Source organism: Phyllostomus discolor, chromosome 12 (assembly GCF_004126475.2).
Source record: "Phyllostomus discolor isolate MPI-MPIP mPhyDis1 chromosome 12, mPhyDis1.pri.v3, whole genome shotgun sequence".
NCBI classification, from domain to species: domain Eukaryota; kingdom Metazoa; phylum Chordata; class Mammalia; order Chiroptera; family Phyllostomidae; genus Phyllostomus; species Phyllostomus discolor.
This window is the reverse complement of record NC_040914.2, coordinates 76,684,215-76,704,902: the sequence shown is the minus strand read 5'-3', so window position 1 is coordinate 76,704,902 and position 20,688 is coordinate 76,684,215. Positions and strand designations below refer to the sequence as shown.

Below are 20,688 nucleotides of genomic sequence, written 5' to 3'. Positions count from 1 at the left end.
TCTTGGTTGTTATGAGCTACCTCCCACCCTTCTTTGTCCCCCTTGCACCCCTCTCCTCCTGTCTCAGGGGACAAAGGGCCCACAGACTTGGTGAGCCTGGAGTGTGATAGGGCAAGCTCCTGGCACCTGGCCTGCTGGCCCACATAAATGAGTTGCTGCTGACCTCTGGTGCCAGGAATGTCCACTTGCCTTGATTCCTAGAGCTAGGCCGTCCCTGGTGGTGTGCGAGGGCACAGGGCTGCGGATGGCAATGGCCTGGGAGTGGGCTGATCCCTTAGTACCTTCACAGGACTCTGGCTGGACGGCCCGGTTAGGAGGAGACGGGGTTGCACGGTGGCCTTGAGCAGGGGCCACATGTGCAAGGAGCTGTTATATGATGTTCCTGGTCAGAGCTGGCTCCAGGGAGGTGCGATTGGTATAGTGGAAGGATGGGATCCAGGAGAAGCCCAGGGCTGGACAGGAGGGGCCGGCTTTGGGGATGGGCTGTAGATGGGCCATCAGGGTGTGGGGGAGGGGGACTCGCTTATGTTTCTGCTGGTCCTTTCACTCCGTTGTGACTTCAGTGACTGCATGTCCCTCCCTGGTGTAAGGCCACAGGCCAGGTGCCCAGCAGACAGTAGCCAAGGCAGATGACGCCCGTGGGGAGGGACAAAGGGGAGGCAAAATAAAACCAGATTTCCAGAGTGCCACTGCTGTGGGGGAAATAAACAGGGTGCTAAGTGAGGCAGGTCAGGGATAATCCTTAGACTGACAGCAGCCCGACAGGAAAGGCAGCGCTTTGGGGAGCAGGCCAGGTTGAAGTACTAACACGAGCAGGGTGGGCAGCACCACAGGGCGTGGTGTGGTAAAGAGGGCCTGGAGGCCCCCTCTGTGTGGCAGGAACCCCTGAAGGCTTGAGTAGAGCCTGATCGGAGCTGGGAGGAGAGCAGTGGTGGCCAGGGCTGGTGGGCAGTCCATTGGATCTAGTGTGGCTGTGGGCACAGGCGAAGCAGCAGTAGTCTTGAGAGGTAGGGCCAAGCAGACTACCTGATAGGTTTGACAGTGGCGAGTGATTAAGAGAAAATCCGGCATCCAAAGGGTTGCTGGTTCGATTCCCAGTCGGGGCACATGCCCTGGGTTACAGGCTGGGCCTGCAGTGGGAGGCAACCACACATTGATGTTTCTCTCCCTCCCTTCTCCTCTCTAAAGATAAATAAATAAAATCCTAAAGAGAGAGAGAGAGGAGAGAGAGAGAAAATTCAGGGGAAGTCGCAGACCTGGAAGCTAGATGGTGGGAGCATCAGGTTTGGCAAAATCAAGAGTTGCTGTGACAGTGAGGTGTGGTGCTCCATCAGGGTGGATGGCAACTTCTGCACAGAGGCAGGGGGAAGACGCAGGTTGCTGAGGCACTCTCGGACATTCAGGGCCCTTGAGGGACATCAGGGTGACATCCAGCGCAGCAGGAAGACAGATCTGGCGCTTACAAGAGGCGTGGCTGGGCTAGAGAGAGATTTAAGGGTGTGGGAATCCATGTGCACAGTGGGGAGGCCGGGGAGTGGGGGGTTGTGCGGCTCTGCAAGCGGTGAACTCTCCTCATTTAGAGAAGCAGCAGGCCAGGGGGGTGAGGGCGTGGTTGGGAGGCAGAAGCTTTGGGTTTCCTGGAGAGAAGTGGGAAGGAGGCCTGGGTGCTGTCCCTGGGCTGTAGCTGGGACAGTGGCCGCAGTGAAGGAATCTGTAGGGTGTGGGAAACCTGGATCTGAAGAAGGAGGGCAGTGGACATGGGCTCTGGACTGTGGTTGGCTGCAGTAGGGTGCTCGGCACTACCTTGGAGGAGGGGAGCAGTGGGAGGACCCAGGACCCAGGTGTAGGACCCTTAACGAGTTGTGTGGTGCTGCCCTGGAGACTCCAGCCGAGCCACCCCGGGAACCTCCCCAGGCCAGGGTGAGGGCAGTTGGCCACTGGGCCCAGGACCTTCCGGGTGACAGGGCCAGCAGTTCAGGCCTGGAGCAGGGGTCAGGGCCAGCTCTGTCTGCTGAACTGAGCTCTCAGAAGAGGCCACAGGACCATCAAGTGCAGCCCTGCACACATTTACAGGCGTGGGAACTGAGGCTCTTTTCTGGACAGCACGGTCCTCCACTCACATCTGCCCTCTTGATTCACTTGTCCCTTTGTGTGTGGGGGTGGGGGTGGCTCTTGAGGCATGGGGAGGATGTGGACGCTGGTCTCCCTCATCTGTGAGTCTGTGCTGCATTTCCCCCCACTTTGAGCATCTGTTCCTCACAAGAAGCCAAATCCCTGATCTCCGCCAGCATATTTTTTAAAAAAAAAATATTGCAAAATTTATACACAGTAAAACTCACTATTAGGTTTAATTTTTTTAAAGAACAGTGTGAGGACTTCAGAGTGCCTTTCATTCAGTGGTCTGGCTCAGAGGCGGAGCTTCCTGAACTCTCCATGCAAATTAATGTGAAACATTGCAAACAAGGAGCAGGGTGGAGGGTCTGTGCAATTCCCCCACCCCACTCCAGGAGGGCAGAGGCCAGGCTGGTCTTTTGGAGGACAGGCATCTATCTACAAGAAAGGGAGTTTGGCTCCCATGGGACACTCTCCCAACCCTTCCCTGAGGGCGTGGGAACCCTGACTGTCCAGAGGCTTTGGCCAAGTGACCTTGTCTGACCAAGCCCTGGTACTCGGGACTAGCTCAGAGAAAGTTCTTGCCTGTGGATGATGTCATGGAGACTGAGTCAAGGTGGTGGCAGGAAGCACCTCTCAAGTCAGACAAAGGTCAAAGTCGGAGCTGCTGAGTGAAACTGTGTTTGCTACTTCAAGCAACGTTGGAAAGGACTGATGGAGCATTTTCAAGCAGGGACACTAGGCTGGAGGGTGCTCAGTCACCCAGCTGCCGAATGGCAGGATTGCAGCTAGGCTCTTTGCTAGGGTTTGGTCTGGCATCGTCCAGTCCAGCCGTGGCACGAGCACCCCTCGCAGCACCAGTAGAGCAGACTGGGGGCGCAGTGCTCCTGTCCCTCACCCCCACTGCTACACCCAGTTCAGGATTTGTGCCCCCTGGTCCCAGGGGCCACTGTGGGCCTTGGTACCCTCTCCCTTGTGCACCTTCTTCCTTGGTGTCTGTTAACTGCCCCTCCTCTCCCACCAGCCATGGCAACAACAGGGCTTCATCCTTCCCAAGATGCTCCCATCCCCAGAACCTTGGTGGCCTGTGACTGGATGGGTGACACCCAGGCCCCAGAACCAAGTGGGGTGGGAAGACTGCTGGGTAGGATTAAGCCCTCTGTTTTGTTATCTGGTGGCCAAACCACAGCTTCTGGTTGGATTCAGGGGGCAGCAACAGTGGGCCTAGAAGGGCAGTATCTGTTCCCCCTGTGCTTCAAGTGGGTACAGAGCAGCTGGCAGGGCAGCTCTCACTGTGTGGTGGCATCGGTCCAGCTCGGTCCAGCTCTTAGGGCCACTAACTGCGTGACACGGCTGGGGACCTGGTCATTCCGGACTGCAGTGGTCTGTATGTATGCTGGAGGTGGCAGTGGTGGCCTCTAAGTGCTTGGCGCATGGATTGCCCAAGATGCTGGCCAGCATGTGCCCCCACCCTGCAGGGCCCTTTGCTCAGAGAACTAGGCTGCTCCACCAGTCTACTCATCAAACTGAACTTCTTTATTAAGTGCCAAGGGTCCAGGTGGGTGCTGCCATTAGCAGCCTCCTCTGCTGAGGCCTGTGCTTGGTGAGTTTCCTAGGAGCCAGAGTCACCAACAGCCGGGTTCCTGGGGGTGATTGTGTCTTTATGAGCGTTAGGCTGGTAGGTCCTGGCTCCTGGAGAGCAGCGGGGCGTGTGAAGCGGTCTCCCGTCTGTAGTGTGGCCTCCGGTCACTTCACGTGCTCGGCGGCATGCGAGGAACAGTAATACTTCTTGTGGGCAATGAAAGTGGACAGGCTGCTGAACTTGATGTTGCACAAGCGGCAATACCTGTGGTTGCCGTTGGGCAGGGGGGCCGGCGTCCCCTTACTGGGGGTCTGGACGCCCTTGTCCGAGTGGGAAGGAGGGGTTGATGGGGCTGTGGGCGGGCCGGGCAGGGGACTGCTGTCAGGAGGGCCAGTGGGTGGCTCCTGGCCGTTAAGGCCATCACGGGGGGCGGCGGGCGAAGGCGTCCGGGCCTCTGCGCTGGGACCGGTCAGGGGTTTGCCCAACAGCAGGCCGTGCGCCAGGCGCAAGTGCTCGACGAGGTCCCCACGAACCAGACCATTCGGGGGGCAATAGGGGCATACGACGGCGGGGTCCTCCGGGGCCCGGGGACGGCGCGGCGCAGCGGGGCAGGAGAACTTCTTGTGCGCTAGGTAGGCCTCGAGGCTGTGGAAGCTCACGCGGCAGGCCGTGCATTCGTGGTAGTCTGCCAGGGCCGGCAGCACTGGCGTGGGGCTGGGCAAAGGAGCGGCAGAGGTCTGACGCCGCGGCTTTTTGCTCAGATCGATGGGGCCCTCGGACTGATCCAGCCCGTTTCCGCTTCCGGGACGCGGAGACAGTGACGCCGGAGGCTCCGGGCCGAGAGCTTGCGCTGGTGGGGCGGGGCCTGGCGCTGCGGGGGCGGGACTGACCACCTGCAGCTCGTACAGCTTACGGCGCCTGCGCGTGCGCACGGGTGGCGGTGCTGGCACGGGGATGCTGGGGAGCCCGGGGGTTCCTGGGGGTGCAGCGGGAGCCGGCCGGCGTGGCGGTGGGTCATGGCGCGAAGCGCAGTAGTAGCGCTTGTGCACCGTGTAGGTCTCATGGCGGCTGAAGCGGATGTTGCAGGCTTCGCACAGCGTCCGACGGGGGTCGTCTTCCTCGTCCGCCCCGCTGCCCGGGCTCAGGCTGCCCTCACTGCCCCGACCGCCCGTCTCAGCCTCGGGCGTGGTTACGTCCCCCGTCTGGTCCTCGCGCGCTCCGGGTCCCGGCGAAGAGCTTGGCGCGTCGGGTTCGGCAGGTGGCGGGGCAGGGGGTGCGCGAGCAGGGGTGGGGGGCCCCTTGGGCCTGCGAGCCGGGGGTGCGTCGTCGGGCGCGCGGCGGCCGGAGCAGTAGAGGCGCTTGTGCACGTAGAAGTTGCTGACGTTGTTGAAGGTGATATCGCACTCGAAGCATGTAGCGCCCTTGGGGGCCCCTGCGAGTAGGCCTGCCGGCGCCCCCGCACCCACCCCCACCTGCAGCCGGCTGTGCACCAGCTCGGACATCTTGGCCAGAATCTCCGAGGCGGGGGGCGCAGCGGGGAACTGTGGGAGGAACAGTCCACCGGGGCCAGGGCTGGAGCCGGGTGTGGGGCTGGGCAACTCAGCCTTGACCCCGGCGGGCGCGGGGCTGGGCGGGGAGGGCGTCCGTGATGCAGGGGCTGGGGGCCCTGGCTCAACATCGGGCTCCTCGGCCGCCTCCACCTTGATGCTCCTGGGCGCCGCTGGGGGCTCACCGCTGCCCCCGTTCTGGGGGGCCGCTCTGGCCTCTCCATTGGTGGCCTCAGCCAGGGCTTTCCTGTCCACTCCTGGTGATGGGGTGGACCCCAGGCCCAGGTCAGAGGAGGCCAGGGGGCCATGCAGGGCCGTGTGCTGCTGGAAGCCGGCCAGACTGTCTGCAGGAAGACCCCAAGGGCCACACTTCAGGGCTGGAGCAGGACCTGCCTGGGCCAGACCTGAGGAGGGGGCAGGGTGGGAAGGGAGAGCTGGGCTGGGTAGAGATGGTGGAGGGCCAAGGCCAAATTGACCCCACCCCCCCGGCTGTTTCATAGACCAGACCACTCCCCTGTCCTCAGAGGGGCCCCCTGGGACTCACCTGGAGGGATCTTGGCTGAGGGGTGCCCAGCTCCTGGCGAGTAGATCTCAGCCTTGGAGCCTGGCTGGCAAACCATGTGGCTGGTCACCAGGTGGCTGTAGAGGATGTCCCTTGTGGTGGAGATGAAGCCACAACTGTGGCAGACACCTGCAGATGGGCTGTGGTGTCAGGGCCCCGGAGCTGGGGGGGGCTCCACAAACACCCCCTGACCTGGCCCTGCTCCCTTCCCAGCCCGCTTACCGCTCAGTGTGTCTGTGTGCACCTTGAGGTGCCGCTCACAGTTGGCCTTGGTGGTGAAGGCCGACAGGCAGATGAGGCACACGAAGGGGCGCTCGCCTGGAACACAGGGCCCAGTGAGGGGCCATGATACCGGCCATGCGTGGAGGGCTCTTCAAGCCTCCCAGGACCCCGGCCTGGGCCCAGCCCCGGGCTGACCATCCAGGCAGCCGGGCTTTGGGCTTTGTGCCCCAGGAGCTTTGGGAGGCTATGTGGTATGGTGGGAAGACCACACAGGCCTATCTGTTGCCTGGGCGTAGTGGGCACGCATGCGCTATCGTGAAGCAGGCTGGGGTCCTGGGGGGGCGTGGAGCCTCACCACTGTGGCTGCGCATGTGGATCTCCAGGGAGCTGGCACTGGGGCAGCTTTTTCGGCACTGGGGGAAGGGGCAGATACGCTCGTTGGGGTACGGCTCCTTGGTCTTCTCATCGGTGGTGGCTGAGGCAGGGGAGCTGGCATTCTGGCGGCTGGCGCAGTAATACAGGAGATGAGCTTGCAGGTTCCGCTCACTGCGGTACCAGATGCCACAGTCCTTGCAGGGGAAGACATCTTCTGTGGGGCAAGAGGTGGGTAACACCTGAGGGGACAGTTCAGAAGCAGAGGGGGGGCTGCCTGCAACCCAGGGTGAGGCGGTGTATTCTCTGCAAAGTGAGGGCTCTGCCCTGGCTGCCTCCTGTGTCCTGCTTTGGGCAGTGAAGTTTGTGACCTGGCCTTCCCTCCCCATCACTACTGCTCTTTCTTATCTGTTTTTTTTACAGCCCAGGGTGCCCTCTCTATGGATTTCCAGGATGCTGTGGAGCCATGTGGACAGGGGCTCTGGGTACTGCCCAGGATGCTCTCCATGCTGCCTTCCAACAGTGAGCCCATAAGGACATGCCATGGCCTCATGGGGTGCTCACGGGAGGCACGTGGACATATTAGTGGACACCTGCAGGAGTGGGACTCTGGTGGAGCATGTGGTTATGTCAGTTATTTGGTGGCAGCAGTCACGTACAGGGGAAGGAGGTGGCGAGTGTGTGCAGGTGCATGTGTGGTGGCAGGGGGGCTATGAAGGGACGACCTGGGTGCTGGTGGAGGATGAAACAGGCGTGTACACATCAACAGGTGTGTGAGTGGCCAGGTGCGTAGGGACCAGATGCATCAAAATCCCCAAGCACCTGGGCACGAGGTCGAGAGTTGAACATTGCTCTGGGTGGCTTCTGGGATGAGGGTGGGAAGGAGGTGAGGCCAGGAGATGCAAGGAAGAGGAGTCCTTCCTGTTCCCTTGTCATCCCCTATATATCTGGGTGTTTCCACGTCAGTTACTGACTGAATGATCACGTTAATGGATCCACTAACTTTACCCCAAGTAAGCTGCCTCTAATTTGTCAGGTTCTGGAGTTTGGATCGCAGGGCTGATTTTGCCCATGGGGGAGGATTTCTCTGATGGATGCTCCACCGTTCTCTGGTTCGGTGTGTCTGTTGAGCAGAATTTAAAGGAGTGCTCTGTGTGTCTCTGCTGCTGTTCTGCGGCCAGCTGCCCCTTGGCCAAAGGTGGCCAGGGCAGGGCTTGTTGTACCTTAGAGGTAGAATGAGGGGCCCTGGGTTCCTCATCATCTGGTTTCTATTTCTGCAGGTTAGGGTGTGTTTCTCATCTTGGCTTCTCCGATGTGTGTCCCGGGTCCCTCGTTGCTGTGCAGGTGCTGCTCCTCCACCTAAGAGGCCGCCAGGTTTCCTGCTTTTCCCACTTCTCCGAAGGAACTGCCTTTGTCTGTCTGGCTGCGGTGACCACCCCTTGGACCCTGTACCTACAGTTTTTCTGGCTCTGTTTCCTTCCTACTGTGTTTTCTCTGGTTTTCAAGTTCCCTTTCACTTGGGGTCTCAAGGCAGCTCTGTTCTCTATAGACTGAGACCTTGAGCTGGGTTGGGGACCTGAGGCCACCAATGGGTTTGTTTTTATATTTGCAAAGTCAGTGCTGGGGACTGTGCTGCTGCCCATGGTGTCAAGAGAGGGGCCAGAGCCTCGGAGGTCCATTCAAGCCCTGGCCACTGTGACCTAGGGCTGACCGCAGGTGGGCTGACCACGGGTCAAGTCTGGGGTGGGTGCAGCTCAGGAAGCCTGCACAGACACCTTGAGGCCGGTATTACCATGACCCCAACTTCACAAGCGAGGAAAACAGGCTGAGGGTGGTGGAGTGTCAAGAATTAAACACGAGTCCTTGGCAGACTTCCCCCCACCCCACGCTAGTGTCTGAAGGCCCTGTCTCTTCCTGGGGCTCTCACGCTGCCCCAGGGCTTGTGGAGCTCTGACTACCCTGAGCCCCAGCTCGGGTTCCCCATCTGCCTTTGGGTCAGGATGCTCAGAAGGGCTCTCCTCTGACCCCTCACCAACAACGGTGCTGACTAACATCGACCTGGATGGCCACACCGAAGCGCCTGGTGTGTTGCTTGCTGCTGCCTCCTCACCCAGCCCAACTGTAGCCGGCTGGTCCCTGTGGGCTTCAGTGTCACCTCTGGCTCTGTCTCAGCTGCACCCACTTACATCAAGCCATCATCACCTGTGACTTACAGTTTTGCAACCTCACAGTTGCCACCCAGCAGCCAGGGTGATTTTAAAGCCAAACTTTGCTGCTTAAAGCCTCTACTGAGGCCTCATTGCCCTGAGAAGAAATCGGTTCTTGCCTGGAACCCCCCTCAGAGACTGGTTGCCCGCATGCCTGCCGCACCACCAGGTTCCAGCCGCAGTGACCACCTCCCAGGCCTCGGCAGGTGACCAACCACTCAGCTGCTCTTTCCTGGCATGCAGGTCCAAACCTGAGTGTTCTCATCTGAGCAGCTTTCCCGAGCACCTCAATTAAAGGAGCTCCGCCACTGCCTGACCATGACATTGCTTTCCTTCCCAGATGTACCCTACCCTGCAGCCGCTGCCGCCACTCTTGCAGTGGGCCAGCACCCCACCTTGGTGGCCTTGGTGCCTCCACTGCTTGGTTCAGTGTGGGTGTTAAACGAGTATTTGTGGAAAGAGTGGATCCTATTTCACTGTCATAACTCTGAGGCTTAGTGTGTGCTGAGAAGTGGGGGCAGTCCCAGTGGCGATCCACATGTTGGTGGGGGCTGAGAGACAAGGGAACCTGCTTTGCCCCAAAGGGAGAGGCATGGGCTCTAGTGTGTGCTTGCTTGCTGCACCTTTCCCAGTGCAAGACCTGAGTCCTGGGGACCTTGCTGCCTCCCTGCCCACGCTCAGCATGCGCTGCTGCCATGCCTCCCTGCCGCCTGCTCAGGGTTGCCCCCTCACCATCCCTGAGCCAGCCATGTCTCATGCTCTAGCAGTAGCCCGGAGCCCCACCCCAAACCCCCTTCCTGGGGCCCTACTTTCAAGCTCTGTGTGCCAGCCCACTGCGGCCCATCTCCTTCCCTGCTCCAATCCCAGTGGCCACAGGTCTTTGTGCTCCCGAGCACCAAGCACTACCTGCAGCCCTGTGCCTGGGGACTGGGCAGGCCCTGCCAAAGGCGGGGCATGAGGGAGGTACTCACTGTTGATGACTGCTGTGGCCAGGATGGATGCCATGCCGGCTTGCTGGGGCAGGAGCTGGATGTCAGTATGAGAGGGGGCCGGGCACTCAGGCTCCACTGGCTCCTTCTTCACAGGGTGGCTGGGGGTGCTGTGGGGCTCTGCTACAAGGAGTGTGCTCAGCAGTCCTCCTGCTGGCACTGGCTTGGTGAGCCTGCACCAGAGGGCTTCATCTGTAAGGGTAAGGACACCTTGATCGGAGGGCCAGTAACCCCAGGCCCGCCACACCAGCTCTGCAGACTCCCCGAATAGCCTTCTGAAGGCCTCTTCTTAGCCCTGAGTTTGGAAGCCAGAGATGGGGGTGTGGAGCCAAGGCCACGATCAGGGAGTGGTCATGCCTGATTTATAGCTGTGGCTGGTTGGTTTCCACAAGTGGTCCTGCCTCTCTGGGATAACTGGGTGGTGGCCTGCCCAAGCCTTAGGTTTCCTTGCCCTGAGCCCATCAAGTTGGAGGGCCCCAAGGGTGGCAAGCAGAGCTGCCCTGTTTTCCAGGAGACAGATGGCACATGGGACAGGGGTCAGAGTGCCCAGGCAGGACCTGGTAGCCACTGGACCTGCCTGTCTGCTCCATTCAACTCTCCTGGAGCACTTTTCCCAGCGTGGCCTGCAGGGGGCAGTCTTGGCCAACAGGACCCCAGTGAACTACCCAAGTGTTCCACCTCCAGTGTTCAGCACAGGGCCATTTCACTAGCCGCAAGGACCCTGGTCCTGCGTGGGCAGACACAGGTGGCTGGAGCCCTGCCGACCAGACTAGAAGGAAGGGTGAGCCAGGCAGCACTAACTGGCCTACACCCTGGCTTGGTGTATAGTCTCATGAATGACTAATTGCTACCAGTACCCAGCCTTCCAGCTGCTTCCTGCGTCCTTAGAGTACCCCTTGATGGGGAGGGGGGGCCGGGGTTCTCACCCCGCCGTGGGTGGGAAGACAGGTACACAGGATGAAGCATTGGACAAAGGTGCATGGGGCTGGCAGGGCAGGATGGAAAGCCCAGGTCCTCACATGGTAAGTCCAGCACCTGTCTGTCCCACGGCCAAGCCCTGGCAACCCCCAGGTGGGAAGGGGCCAGGCTGAGGAGCTGGTCACAAGGCCGCTGTCACCAATGGCTTTTAGCTCTGTCTGGACACCAGAGCCACCCTTGGGATGGAGCTTTGCCTCCACGGGGGTGTTCAGCCAAACGTGCTGTGTGCTCAGGTGGCGGTGAGAGTGAGGCCTCCCAGGATGTTTCGGTGAAGCAGAGTGCCCTCGCAGGGGAGTGGGGTGGGTTTCCTGTGGTCAGTAGGCCCACAGCCCTCCTGGGTGGCTACGTGGGAAAGGGCCCTGCTTGTCTGTAGAAGTTGTCACGTGTCTGTCTCCACATCCTCCCCTTATTGTACTGGGGGAGGGGGTTTCCACACCACCTTGACACTCACACAATGGAAAGGCCATGCTGTACTTTCTTTAGGAATAAGACCATCCAGGGCAGGTGGGGCCATGGTGATGGAGACGAAAGCCCATGTATCTGAGTGGCCTTAACTCTGAATTGAGGTGAGGGGGGCAAGGACCCCCATCTTGGACCCCTTTTCTAAAAGGGGCAGAGAGGCAGGAGTGGGCCAGCATGTATAGGCCCTGGCCCAGGCTCCTCCACTGCACTGGTGATATCCCAGGGGCCTTGAGAGTGGTCCTGGCTTCCTGAGACCCTGCTCCCCCATCCTAGGCCAGACAAGTGCCCACCCCCAGATGGGCATTAATTGGGTGCTAGGAGTGTGGTGACCAATCCCTTGGCCTGGTTCAAAACGGGCTAGTTTCCCTTTAAGAGCCAGCCCAGGGAGAGCCAAAGGACCTCCACCTTCCGGAAGGCTGAGAGGGAAGTGCCAGATACCAACCCTTCCTGTGGATCTCCACATTGGCCTGGGCCTCCGTCGGGGCCCGGGGCAGTGTCCTCAGCCAGCAGGCCTCATCCTCCAGTAGCAGCATCAGGGTGGGGTTCTGGGGGGTCAGAAAGGAGGGGTCAGCAAGGACACGGCAGGGGGAAAGCCCATCTGGGGACCCTACAGGGAGACCACCTGGTGGGTGGCAGGCTGTGGGCCTGCTCCTTGTCAAATGCTGGGTTCTCTTAGGAGCTGAGACCCAGAGAGATCATGCAACATAACCCAAGGTCACGCAGCCAGCCTGTGGCAGAGAGGGGACTCCCATCCAGACCCGTGTTCTCTCCTTACTGCCCCACCACCTTAGCAGGCTGCTGGGTGCTACGGTGAGTTCCTAGGGTGCCCATGGGGGCATGGGTTCCTCCCATGTGGGCTCCCAGGGCCTCTGTGGGCCAAGGCCGAGATTGGTCCTGAGGAGATGGCCTGTCCTGACAAGGAGGCCTTCCATGTCCTCCCAGACAGTGGGGCTCCCCTCCCCCATTGCAGGGCAGGGCAGGCCCACTTTTGCTCAGACCGACCTGGGACTAGAAGGTGGTAGACATTTAAGGGACACCTGCCTGGGCCCAGCAGCTCACCGAGGTCCCCAGGCAGTGTCCCCATGCTGAGGCTGGCTCGGCACCTGGTCCCTTCCTCATGGCTCCCGGAGACTAGCCCCTTGCCCCCCTGGCTTTGGGCCAGGCTGGAGAGCAGGCAGTGTTCTCCCACCTGACAGGTGAGGAAACTGAGGCATGGGGAGGGCGGGAGGCAGGGGAGGGGCAGCCGGGCCTGGGAGCCAGCCTTCACAGCACCGGAAGGAAAGAGTGCTCTGGTCAGGCCCTCATTGGGGGTGGCCTGGTTTCCGGAGCCCTGCAGAGTGGAGGAAACACTCGCCCTCTGGCCCAGTGCGCTCTGGTGCCTGGCGGTGGCTGCCTAGGGATGGGCCGCCTGCAGCCCCCTCTGGCCCAGCTGCTGGTGGTGCTCGGGGTTGTGGTACAGATCCACGGCTGACTGGTGGGCAGGGCAGAACCATGGCCCTTTTTACCCAAGGTTGAGGTGACCACCGCTGCCCTTTGGGCCTCAGACCCAACCCTGGACCCTGGTTCTGGGCTCCTCTGCCTGGAGGTCCCTAAGCTCAGCAACTGAGTCCCACGTGGAAAGGTATGGCACCACGTGGAAAGGAATTGGGTGTTTTGTTTTATGCAAATAAATGCTTTTTACTTAGAAACGTGGGACATCAGGACCTTTTACTGAAGAACCAGTGTCACTTGCTCTCACCAGGAAATACCACCACCTATATGGGGGTGGTTTTGTGCGCCTACAGGGTATATATGGCAGTTGGAGGGGATGCCGCCACGTGGGACAGCTAGGGCCAGGGATGGGGTATGGGGTGTGGGGTGTACTCAGACAGGTTCCAGGCACCTCCCTGCCGGGTTGGAGCCCAAGACACTCTCCTGGGCTTTGGCTGTGAGGGCAACAGGGGCTCCAGAGCTGGGCATCGGGGTCACGTCCACGCTTGACCTCCACCACCGTGACCCCCTCAGCAGCCCCTTTGACCACCTCTGCATCTTGTCCCCATCCTGTGGCAGACTTGGGGATCAGGCCAGTGTGCTGGGCACTCCTGGTAACACTCCCAACCACGTCGGGGCACCCTGGTCACTGAAGCAGCTGTGTGGCTCAGTCATGGAACAGGCGAGCAGAGTACAGCTGGCCAGTGGGTCAGGGAGAGCCCCACCTGCCCCACTACCACGCAGCCCTCCCTGGGCCTTGGCATCTCTCTGCAAACAGGTGATGGACGCCCTTCCTGGTCGGAGTCTGGACCCATTCTTGTCCTGCCACATGCTTGCAGGGCACATCTCATCTTTGGCTCTATGACTCAGTTTCTCCTAGGACCCTGGGAAGAAGCAGTCCATGTGAGGCCCTCCTGTGAACAGTGCCTGTGTGGTGTGCAAGCAGCACTTGACAAGCCCCCGCCAGCAACACCCTTGCTTTTGCATTCCCTTTGGTCACCAGGACACACCGGGCAGGGGCTGTGCCTTTAGGCCCAGGAGGCTGGTGTCCGTGGGGCACCAGGCCAGTGGTTGGTAAATGTCAACTGTGGGCATCTCCACCAAGGAGCCCGCTTTGGGGCAGGCGGCTCTCTGCTTTTAGTAGACACCTGGTGATTGTAACATTGCAGAGCAGGGGGTGGGGGCTGGGTGCCAGCTGGGGGTTCCCTGCCGGCTGCAAGGCCTCCTGAGGCCACAGGGGTGGGTCAGGCCTGGGGCAAAGTGGAACTGGTGGGGGGTGGCTGGTGCAGGGGTGGGTGAACCAACGGGGCTAGCAGCAAGGCAGAGGCTGGGCCTCCTGAGTCTCTAATGAATATTAATGAGCAGAGAAGGGTGAAAAAAATTAATCTGCCTGATCCTCCGATGGGTGCTGCAGTAACGATATGAAATCTAATTATTCGTCCCAATATTTCTAAACCCTCAAACTGAGACTGACAGCCTCCCGGTCGGTTTAATGCTTATCATTCTCAGGAGTGCGTGTTCGCAGCATGATAAAAACCCCTGCTCTCAGCTTTGCTGACGCTGCAGAACCCCTAATTTTCTGTGTGCACGCTAAGCCGACGGAAGGCAGTGGCGCCATGTCCCTGGCCAGCTCTGTGCCTTTTGCCTGGAGCAGCCCATCTCTGTGTCTTGACGGGTACTGAGCACCTCTGCTTGGTGTTCCCTGGCTGGGCAAGGTGACAGCCCCTGTCTGGGGGGCAGGTGAGGAAGGAGGGGATACGGGGGCCCTAGGGGGGGGCCACACCTGATTTCCAGGAGGAAATGGGTCAGGAGATCTGGGGCTTTATGACTGACTTTCAGCCCATATTCCCTCAGCACTTAACATTGGAGTGGGCTCTTCGCCGCCCTTAGATGGGGAAAGCTGGAAAAGGAGGGGGCACAGCCATCTGAATGGCAGCACGTGCCTGCACTTGGCCTCTGGGGGTGCAGGGGCCACCACACTCTGGCTCCTGGGGAGTGTAGCTTGGCCTTGCCATGCCTGCCCCTCCCCTGCCCCCCAGCCAGCCCTAAGCCAGCACCCCCATGTATGCTGGCTGCAGCCTGAAGGCCACCCCTCTGCCCCCAGGGGCATGTCGAGCCTTGGGGGCTAAGGACATCCCGCGAGAAGCAGATTTCAATCTCTGCCTCTGCTGTGCAGGGGCTGGCACACCATGGGGTTGCCCCATGTTACTCTCTTCCTTTTTTCCCTCCTGCTTTCCCCCCAGTTCCGAGCAGCCCAGGGAACAGAGGCCCTTTTCTCTTGCAGTGAAGGCGCTGGGCCAAGGCAAGCCCCCCTTCCTGGCCTGCCCTGCCCATGGGCAGTGGGGTACGAACTTGGGAGGGGCTACTCATAGCCCCCCACCTTGCCTTGGCCCTTCTGCCCAAACTAGCAGTCATGTGTGCCACCAGCTGCTCTCCCTCCTTGGGTGCCCCCTGACTCGGTGCCCAGTCTGGGTCCAGCTCGCTGGACAGGCCCGGTAGGGAGAAAGCGAGAAGCCCTGCCTGACCTGCCTATAGCCCCTCAGGGTTGTCCTGGTCCCTCCCTCCTGGCTCCAGGCCGGCCCCACCCAGCCCCAGGATAACGGGTGGCCACTTTAAATTCTCTGGGTGCGTCTGAGAATGCTCCTTGTTTCCCAACAAAGAGGTCAGTGTCTGGATTCTCTGCCCACTGATAACCATCGGAAACCCTATCTCCGCCGCATCCGCTGTGACAACTTTATCTGAGGCTGTTCCCAAACCTCGCGGTGCTTCTCATGAAGCCGCATGGAAGGGGAGGTGGGGGCCCCGTTCTGGGGGAGGGTGGCCGCAGGGCCACAGGGCCTCCCCCAGGTCACTACAGGCAGGTTTGTGGGAGGGCAGGTCTGGGGCAGGCCCAGATGGGCTCTGACTGGGCCCCCCAGTCCCTGTTCTGTAGCCCACCCTGCGAAGCCCCGCTCATTTCCTCCCTACCCTCACCTCTACACTCACCTTGCCAGAGGCAATGGCCTTTCGCTCCTCAGGCCCCTCTTATCTCCCCAGACTCTGTGAAGAACCCATTTCACAGGAGAGGAAACTGAGGCCCACAGAGGTGAATGGCATCCAAGACCACAGGACGTGGCCTTGTGTGCGCAGGACTGGAACCTGGGTATGCGTGATCTCCACTGAATCACTGCATCCCATCCATTCATTCACTCACTCACTCATTCAAAACCAGTCCCAGAGGACGTGCTTTGTGCCGGGTGCAGGGACGCCGTGAACAGAACATGCAGTCCCTGATGTCCCAGCGTGGATGGTGGAGCGGGAGGCCGGCAAGAAACACGCTGTGGAGGCTGCGGGAAAGTGCTGGAGAAGCAGGAACGAGTCTGAGCTGGGCTGAGGCCTGGCCGGGGCAGGGGCTGGGTGTGAGCGGCCATAGCCCAGGCAGTGGGGCGAGGCCTGGAGGGGTGAGTGGGGCACTCTGTGGGCACCAGTGGAAAGGGGACACGGTGGGGGTGGGGGAGACAATAGGGGAGGGAGCAACAGGGAGGAAGAGATGGCGTGGGGAGGGACTCTGTGGCCCCCAGCTCTTTTCCTCAGGGTGGCCCTAGGGCTCAGGTAGGGAGCTGGTCCTTAGGGTGGGCCTGTGCCCTGGCCCCAGGGGATGGGTGGCCAGGGCTGAGGAGAGGTGGTCTCTCCCAGCCCCCAGCATGGGTCTTTCTGGTGTGGTGGGAGAGGTCCTGAGTGCTGACACTAGCTGCGTCCTCCTCCTGTGTCTCCAGGAGGCCAGCCTGGGTTGGCCCTGTAGCTACAGCCCCTTCATGCCGACAGGGAAACTGACGCATGGAGGGGAAGGAAGCCAGGGACCCAGGAAGGCCAACAGCAGGTCTGCTGCCTGTGGCGTGTCCCGAGAAGGACACCCACACTGTTCTGTTTCCTGCCCTGGCACTCCAGCCAAGGCCAGACCTGGGCACCCTCAGGGGCTGTCCCACAGAGGGCCAGGGGCCCGCCCGGCCTGGCCCTGGCCCTGCCAATTGCTAGCTCTGTGGAGTGGGCTGAATGTGGCCTCCAAGGATGTCCACCGGGAGCCTGAGTGTGACCTTGTCTGGGAAAAGGGTCTTTGCAGGTGTGATTAAATTAAGGGTAGCCCAGATGGAACCGTCCTGGATTAGCCAGGTGTGTCCTAAATCCAACGGCAAGGAGAAGAGAGAAGGCAGAGGTGGGACTAATGCATCTCTGAGCCAGGGACCCCCGGGGTCACCAGCAGCCACCAGAAGCTGGGGAGAGGCCTGGAACGCACTCTCCTTCAGAGACCCCAGGAGAAACCAGCCCTGCGCACACCTGGCCTCCGAACTGGGAGGGAAGGAATTCTGCTTCAGACACCAGGTTGCAGCACTTTGTTATAGCAGCTAGAGGAAACCTATATTCTGGCATCCTCTCTGAGCCTTAGTTTCCCCATCTGTACCATAGGGTTAGATGGAACAGCTGCCTCAAGACCAAGGTGAGTCAACAGCATCAGGGTAAATCTCTAGCCCAGGGCCTACTGGGGAACAACCACCATGGCCCTGGTGACCTGTTGGCACCCCAGGGTTTGGGCCAGGCTGCACGACACTGATGTGGAAGGGGGAGGGGAGCAGAGCCTCAGGGCGCTTCCTGCGAAGTCCCACAGGGCTGCTGGGTCCGCTGGACAGAGGACGTCAGGCCGGGATGGTTGGAAGAGGTCCCTGGGAGCACCAGGGGCAAGGACGGCCCATGGGGCTGTTAAGGAAGGAGGCAGTGCTGGGCAGGGGCGTGGGGAGGCACAGCCGGCAGGCCGGCTCCAGTGCTGCCAGGCTGAGCCCGGACCGTAGTGGGTAGCAACCCCGTGCTGTCAGGGTGAGTCCACAACATGTCCCATGTCACTCTCACTTTCCATGTAGGAACGTGGAGGCTGGACAGCTGCAGCCAGCGGCACCTGGCGCTGTGGGGAAGAGGCTGCCCTGAAATGCTCAGAAACATGTCAGCAGGTGAGCAAAGCAAGATGCAGGGTGGCTTGCAGTGCAACCCCACTTGGGTGAAGAACTCGCAGCACCCTGCCCCTGGGCTGGGAGTCCCAGAAGTCCCAGGGAAAGCAGTGCAGTGATGGGCGGGGTGGGAGTACTCTTCTCTATTACAAACAAATGTAAACGAGAATCAAAGGAGAGAGAGGCATCATTGGGAGTGTGCCTGGGCATCCCGCCTCAGTTCCCCTCGCCCCCCAAAAGGTTCCTGGCCAGTGCTGGCCCTACTGTGAGGTTTGCCTCTGCCGTGGCAGTGACCCCTGACGCCAGCCTTCAAGGCTTCCTGCACGGAGAGCAGCCCTGCCTCCATCTCCAGGTGAAGGACCAGGGAGGCTGACCCTCTACACTGACTGCTGGACAAAGACTCACCTGGGGCCACATGGGGGGTCAGGTCCCAGGGGGTTTTGTTTCAGTCTCTTAGGCAGGGCCTTTCCCCACTGAACCTGTTGCCCTGCTTGGCAGCCAGAGGTCCCTGCCAGTCTCACTGATGTCACAATGACTTTAGGGCTAAAGTGGGTGAGCCCTGGGTGTACAAATGGACAGAAAGATGGGCCAAGCCAGTGTGGGCCAAGCTGAGGGTGAAAACTTGTTCCTTCGTTCATCCATCTATCTATCCACCCATCCTCCATCCACCATCCACCCTGAACACCTTTTTTGTGGCTGGGCCTCCAAGCCCCATTTCCAACAGTGGAAGCTACTACTGGATCAGGGAGGGACCCCCGCCCCCTGAGTTAACACAGCAGGTTGTGCCAGAACCATCTCTCAACCACCGCTGGGCTCTGTGCCATCTGTGTCCTTCCTGAAGCTCCCAACCTCAGCGTCCAGCCACCCTGTCCTTTCCTCAGCCTGCAAGAAGCTCCCCCTACCACCAGCAGGAATGGACGGGTCACCACACCCCATCGGGTGCCCCTACTCCTGCCCCCTCCTCCTTCGAAAACAGCCGCCTGGCGGCTGATAGGACGATCTGGGGCAGGAGGTGCTTGGGGGAGAGAACTGGGACCCATCAGCTGAGCTCGATAAGAGGCCCGCTGAAATCTTAGCAAAAATATTTAGACAATAAATGAAGTATCAGAAAAGTGCGAGTATCTTTAAGAAATCAATCATCTTGTACGGTGCGTCTGGACACTCGGCGCCAAGGCAGAGATAGCGCCTGCTGGGGAGATAAGGGTTAATCAAGGATTTAATTCTGCAGGAGATAAAGCTGCAGGGAAGAGCAGGCGAGGCTCCTTCCTCCCCAGGCTCCTCCGCAAGAGCCTCAAAGGTTGTTGGCTCCTCTGGTGCTCGCTCCCTCGCTCCCCTCGGCATTATCTCTCCGCCTGGAGAGCGTTTCCAGCCTCGTGCCAAGTCTCCCCGGGCTGACCTGTGCCCCAGGCCCGAGGAGGACAAACCCCCACGGCGGGGGGAGGGGGTCAGGGGGGCCTGGGCTGGTGCCGGTGTCTCCGGTCCCTCAGCCCTGTCCTTAGGGAGCCTTCAGGAGTCTTTGGGGCTGGGCAGACAATTCTCCCTCTGCTACTTGATCTGGATGGCTTTGCAAAGTCACTTAACCTCAGTTTCCTCGTCCGTAGGACGGGGCGGCAGCTTCTGCCTCGTAGGGTGGGAGGGATGAGGAAACGAGGGGCTGTGTGTAGGCATGAGCACACACGTGTACATCTTGGAAGGGGCCGATTATCCCCAGGAGGGAGCAGAGGAGAGACATGCAGACCCCACCCCTCAGCCACCCTGCCTTTGTTCTGCCACTGCTCACAGGTTTTCTTGACACTTGGAGAGTTCGGAGACCAGGTCCCCAGAGCTCTCAGCCCATCCATTCCTCCTTCCAACTGCCTCCTGACAGCCTACCCTTGGAAGAGTCAGCTGCTACTTGAATGCCTCCAGTGACAGGAAGCTCACTGCCTCTAGAGACTGCTCTAAACAACACAGTCTCCATCCCACAGTGGAGCCAAAATCAGGCTCCTTCCACAAAGCCAAAACCCATCCTGGAGCTTCCACTATTTCCTCCCAGCTTGAGGCCACAGGACAAGATCATCCCAGCTGCAGGCCTGCTGGGCCCGGCGCCTGCGGAGTCCTGCCCTGTGGTAGGCACGACTCATGGGTCATCGCTCTTTGGCTCTGCCCAGCTGCCCTGGGAGGCAGGCATGCTGCTGGCTTCTCCACTTTGCAGACAAGCTGCAGCTCCTTTGAGCAGAGGCTGGGATTCTGCAGGCTCAGTCCTCAAGGACCGACCCTTCAGGGCTTCCTATGCCCCCTTCCAAGGTCCCAAACAGTGAGGAAACAGAAGCTCAGAGAGGTTAGAGGCCTGTCTGGGAGCACACAGCAAAACAGCTATGAGGTAGGAGACCCTGGGATCCGGACCCTGTGCCACAAAGGTGGGAGCCCTTGGTCCTGCGCCAGCCTCCCACTGACTCGTTGGGTGGCTGCCTCTCTGTGCCTGGCTGCTCAGCTGTGACTGCCATTGTGGGCAGCCCAGGGGGGCCTCAGCAGGCTTGCATATTTGGACCCTGGGAGCTTCTCCAATCTCCTGAGGCCCAGATGCAAGCCCAGAGATTCTGACACAGAGATTCTGGGCTGTGTGACCCACAGCCCAGGTTTTATCGTCCACCGCAGTGGGTAGGGGTATAAATGCTGGTCCAAGGGTCTGCAGCCGGGGATTCCGCCTGCAGCCCTACTGGCCCTCCACACTACTGCAGGCTGAGTTCCTGGGGCCCTGGTTCCCACAGCTGAGAAATGGGGGCTCTAACTGCCAGGTTGGAGGTGGTTAGAGCTTTCAGGGCAGCATTTAACCTGTAGGTGCTGGAGGGGGTGGGGGTAGGGGAGAAACCCACTCAACAAACCCACCGCTACTTGATGATTACATGCAGGCTGATTGGAGGCTGACACCTGCGGTCTTAGGACCAGGAGACCCAGCACTGCAGGGCACCCACGTGCTAGTATGTACCTTGGATCAAGCCATACCTGAATGCCACATCAGGAATCAAAAAGGACCTAGGCCATTGCTATGGCTGCACAGTTGCAGCACCTGAGCCTGGGCTTGAGAGGACCAGTCTGGCGTACCACCTGGCCTCCCAGGCAAGGGCCATCAGGACACTCATCATTCACAGGCCCCTCCCAGTTACCGTGATACTATATGCTGCCCACCTGCTGTCCCGTACTTACTCATAATTGATGCCCTTTCTTAA

At 60.1% G+C, this 20,688-nt stretch overlaps 1 protein-coding gene and 2 long non-coding RNA genes across 4 annotated transcripts in view; 2 read left to right on the top strand and 1 right to left on the bottom strand.

Moving 5' to 3' along the window:
- Positions 1–3,627: 3,627 nt before the first annotated feature.
- The window catches only part of ZFPM1 (zinc finger protein, FOG family member 1), a 74,828-nt gene continuing 57,767 nt past the window's right edge, over positions 3,628–20,688 (bottom strand). Inside the window, exons 5-10 of one of the 2 annotated variants that reach the window (XM_036012388.1) lie at positions 11,476–11,578; positions 9,576–9,785; positions 6,381–6,614; positions 6,026–6,121; positions 5,786–5,932; positions 3,628–5,585 (exon numbers count right to left, since the gene is read on the bottom strand). In XM_036012388.1, the coding sequence (XP_035868281.1) occupies positions 3,859–5,585; positions 5,786–5,932; positions 6,026–6,121; positions 6,381–6,614; positions 9,576–9,785; positions 11,476–11,578 (2,517 nt within the window). In that variant the 3' untranslated portion in view covers positions 3,628–3,858. Of the gene's footprint in view, positions 5,646–5,785; positions 5,933–6,025; positions 6,122–6,380; positions 6,615–9,575; positions 9,786–11,475; positions 11,579–20,688 lie in introns of both variants that reach the window. The other variant, XM_036012387.1, reaches the window with a different exon arrangement.
- LOC118497582 lies at positions 4,660–15,703 on the top strand. Its single transcript, XR_004900115.1, has 2 exons — positions 4,660–4,746; positions 15,540–15,703. It is a non-coding gene; the product is annotated as an uncharacterized LOC118497582 (long non-coding RNA).
- LOC118497583 lies at positions 17,398–20,474 on the top strand. Its single transcript, XR_004900116.1, has 2 exons — positions 17,398–17,482; positions 20,371–20,474. It is a non-coding gene; the product is annotated as an uncharacterized LOC118497583 (long non-coding RNA).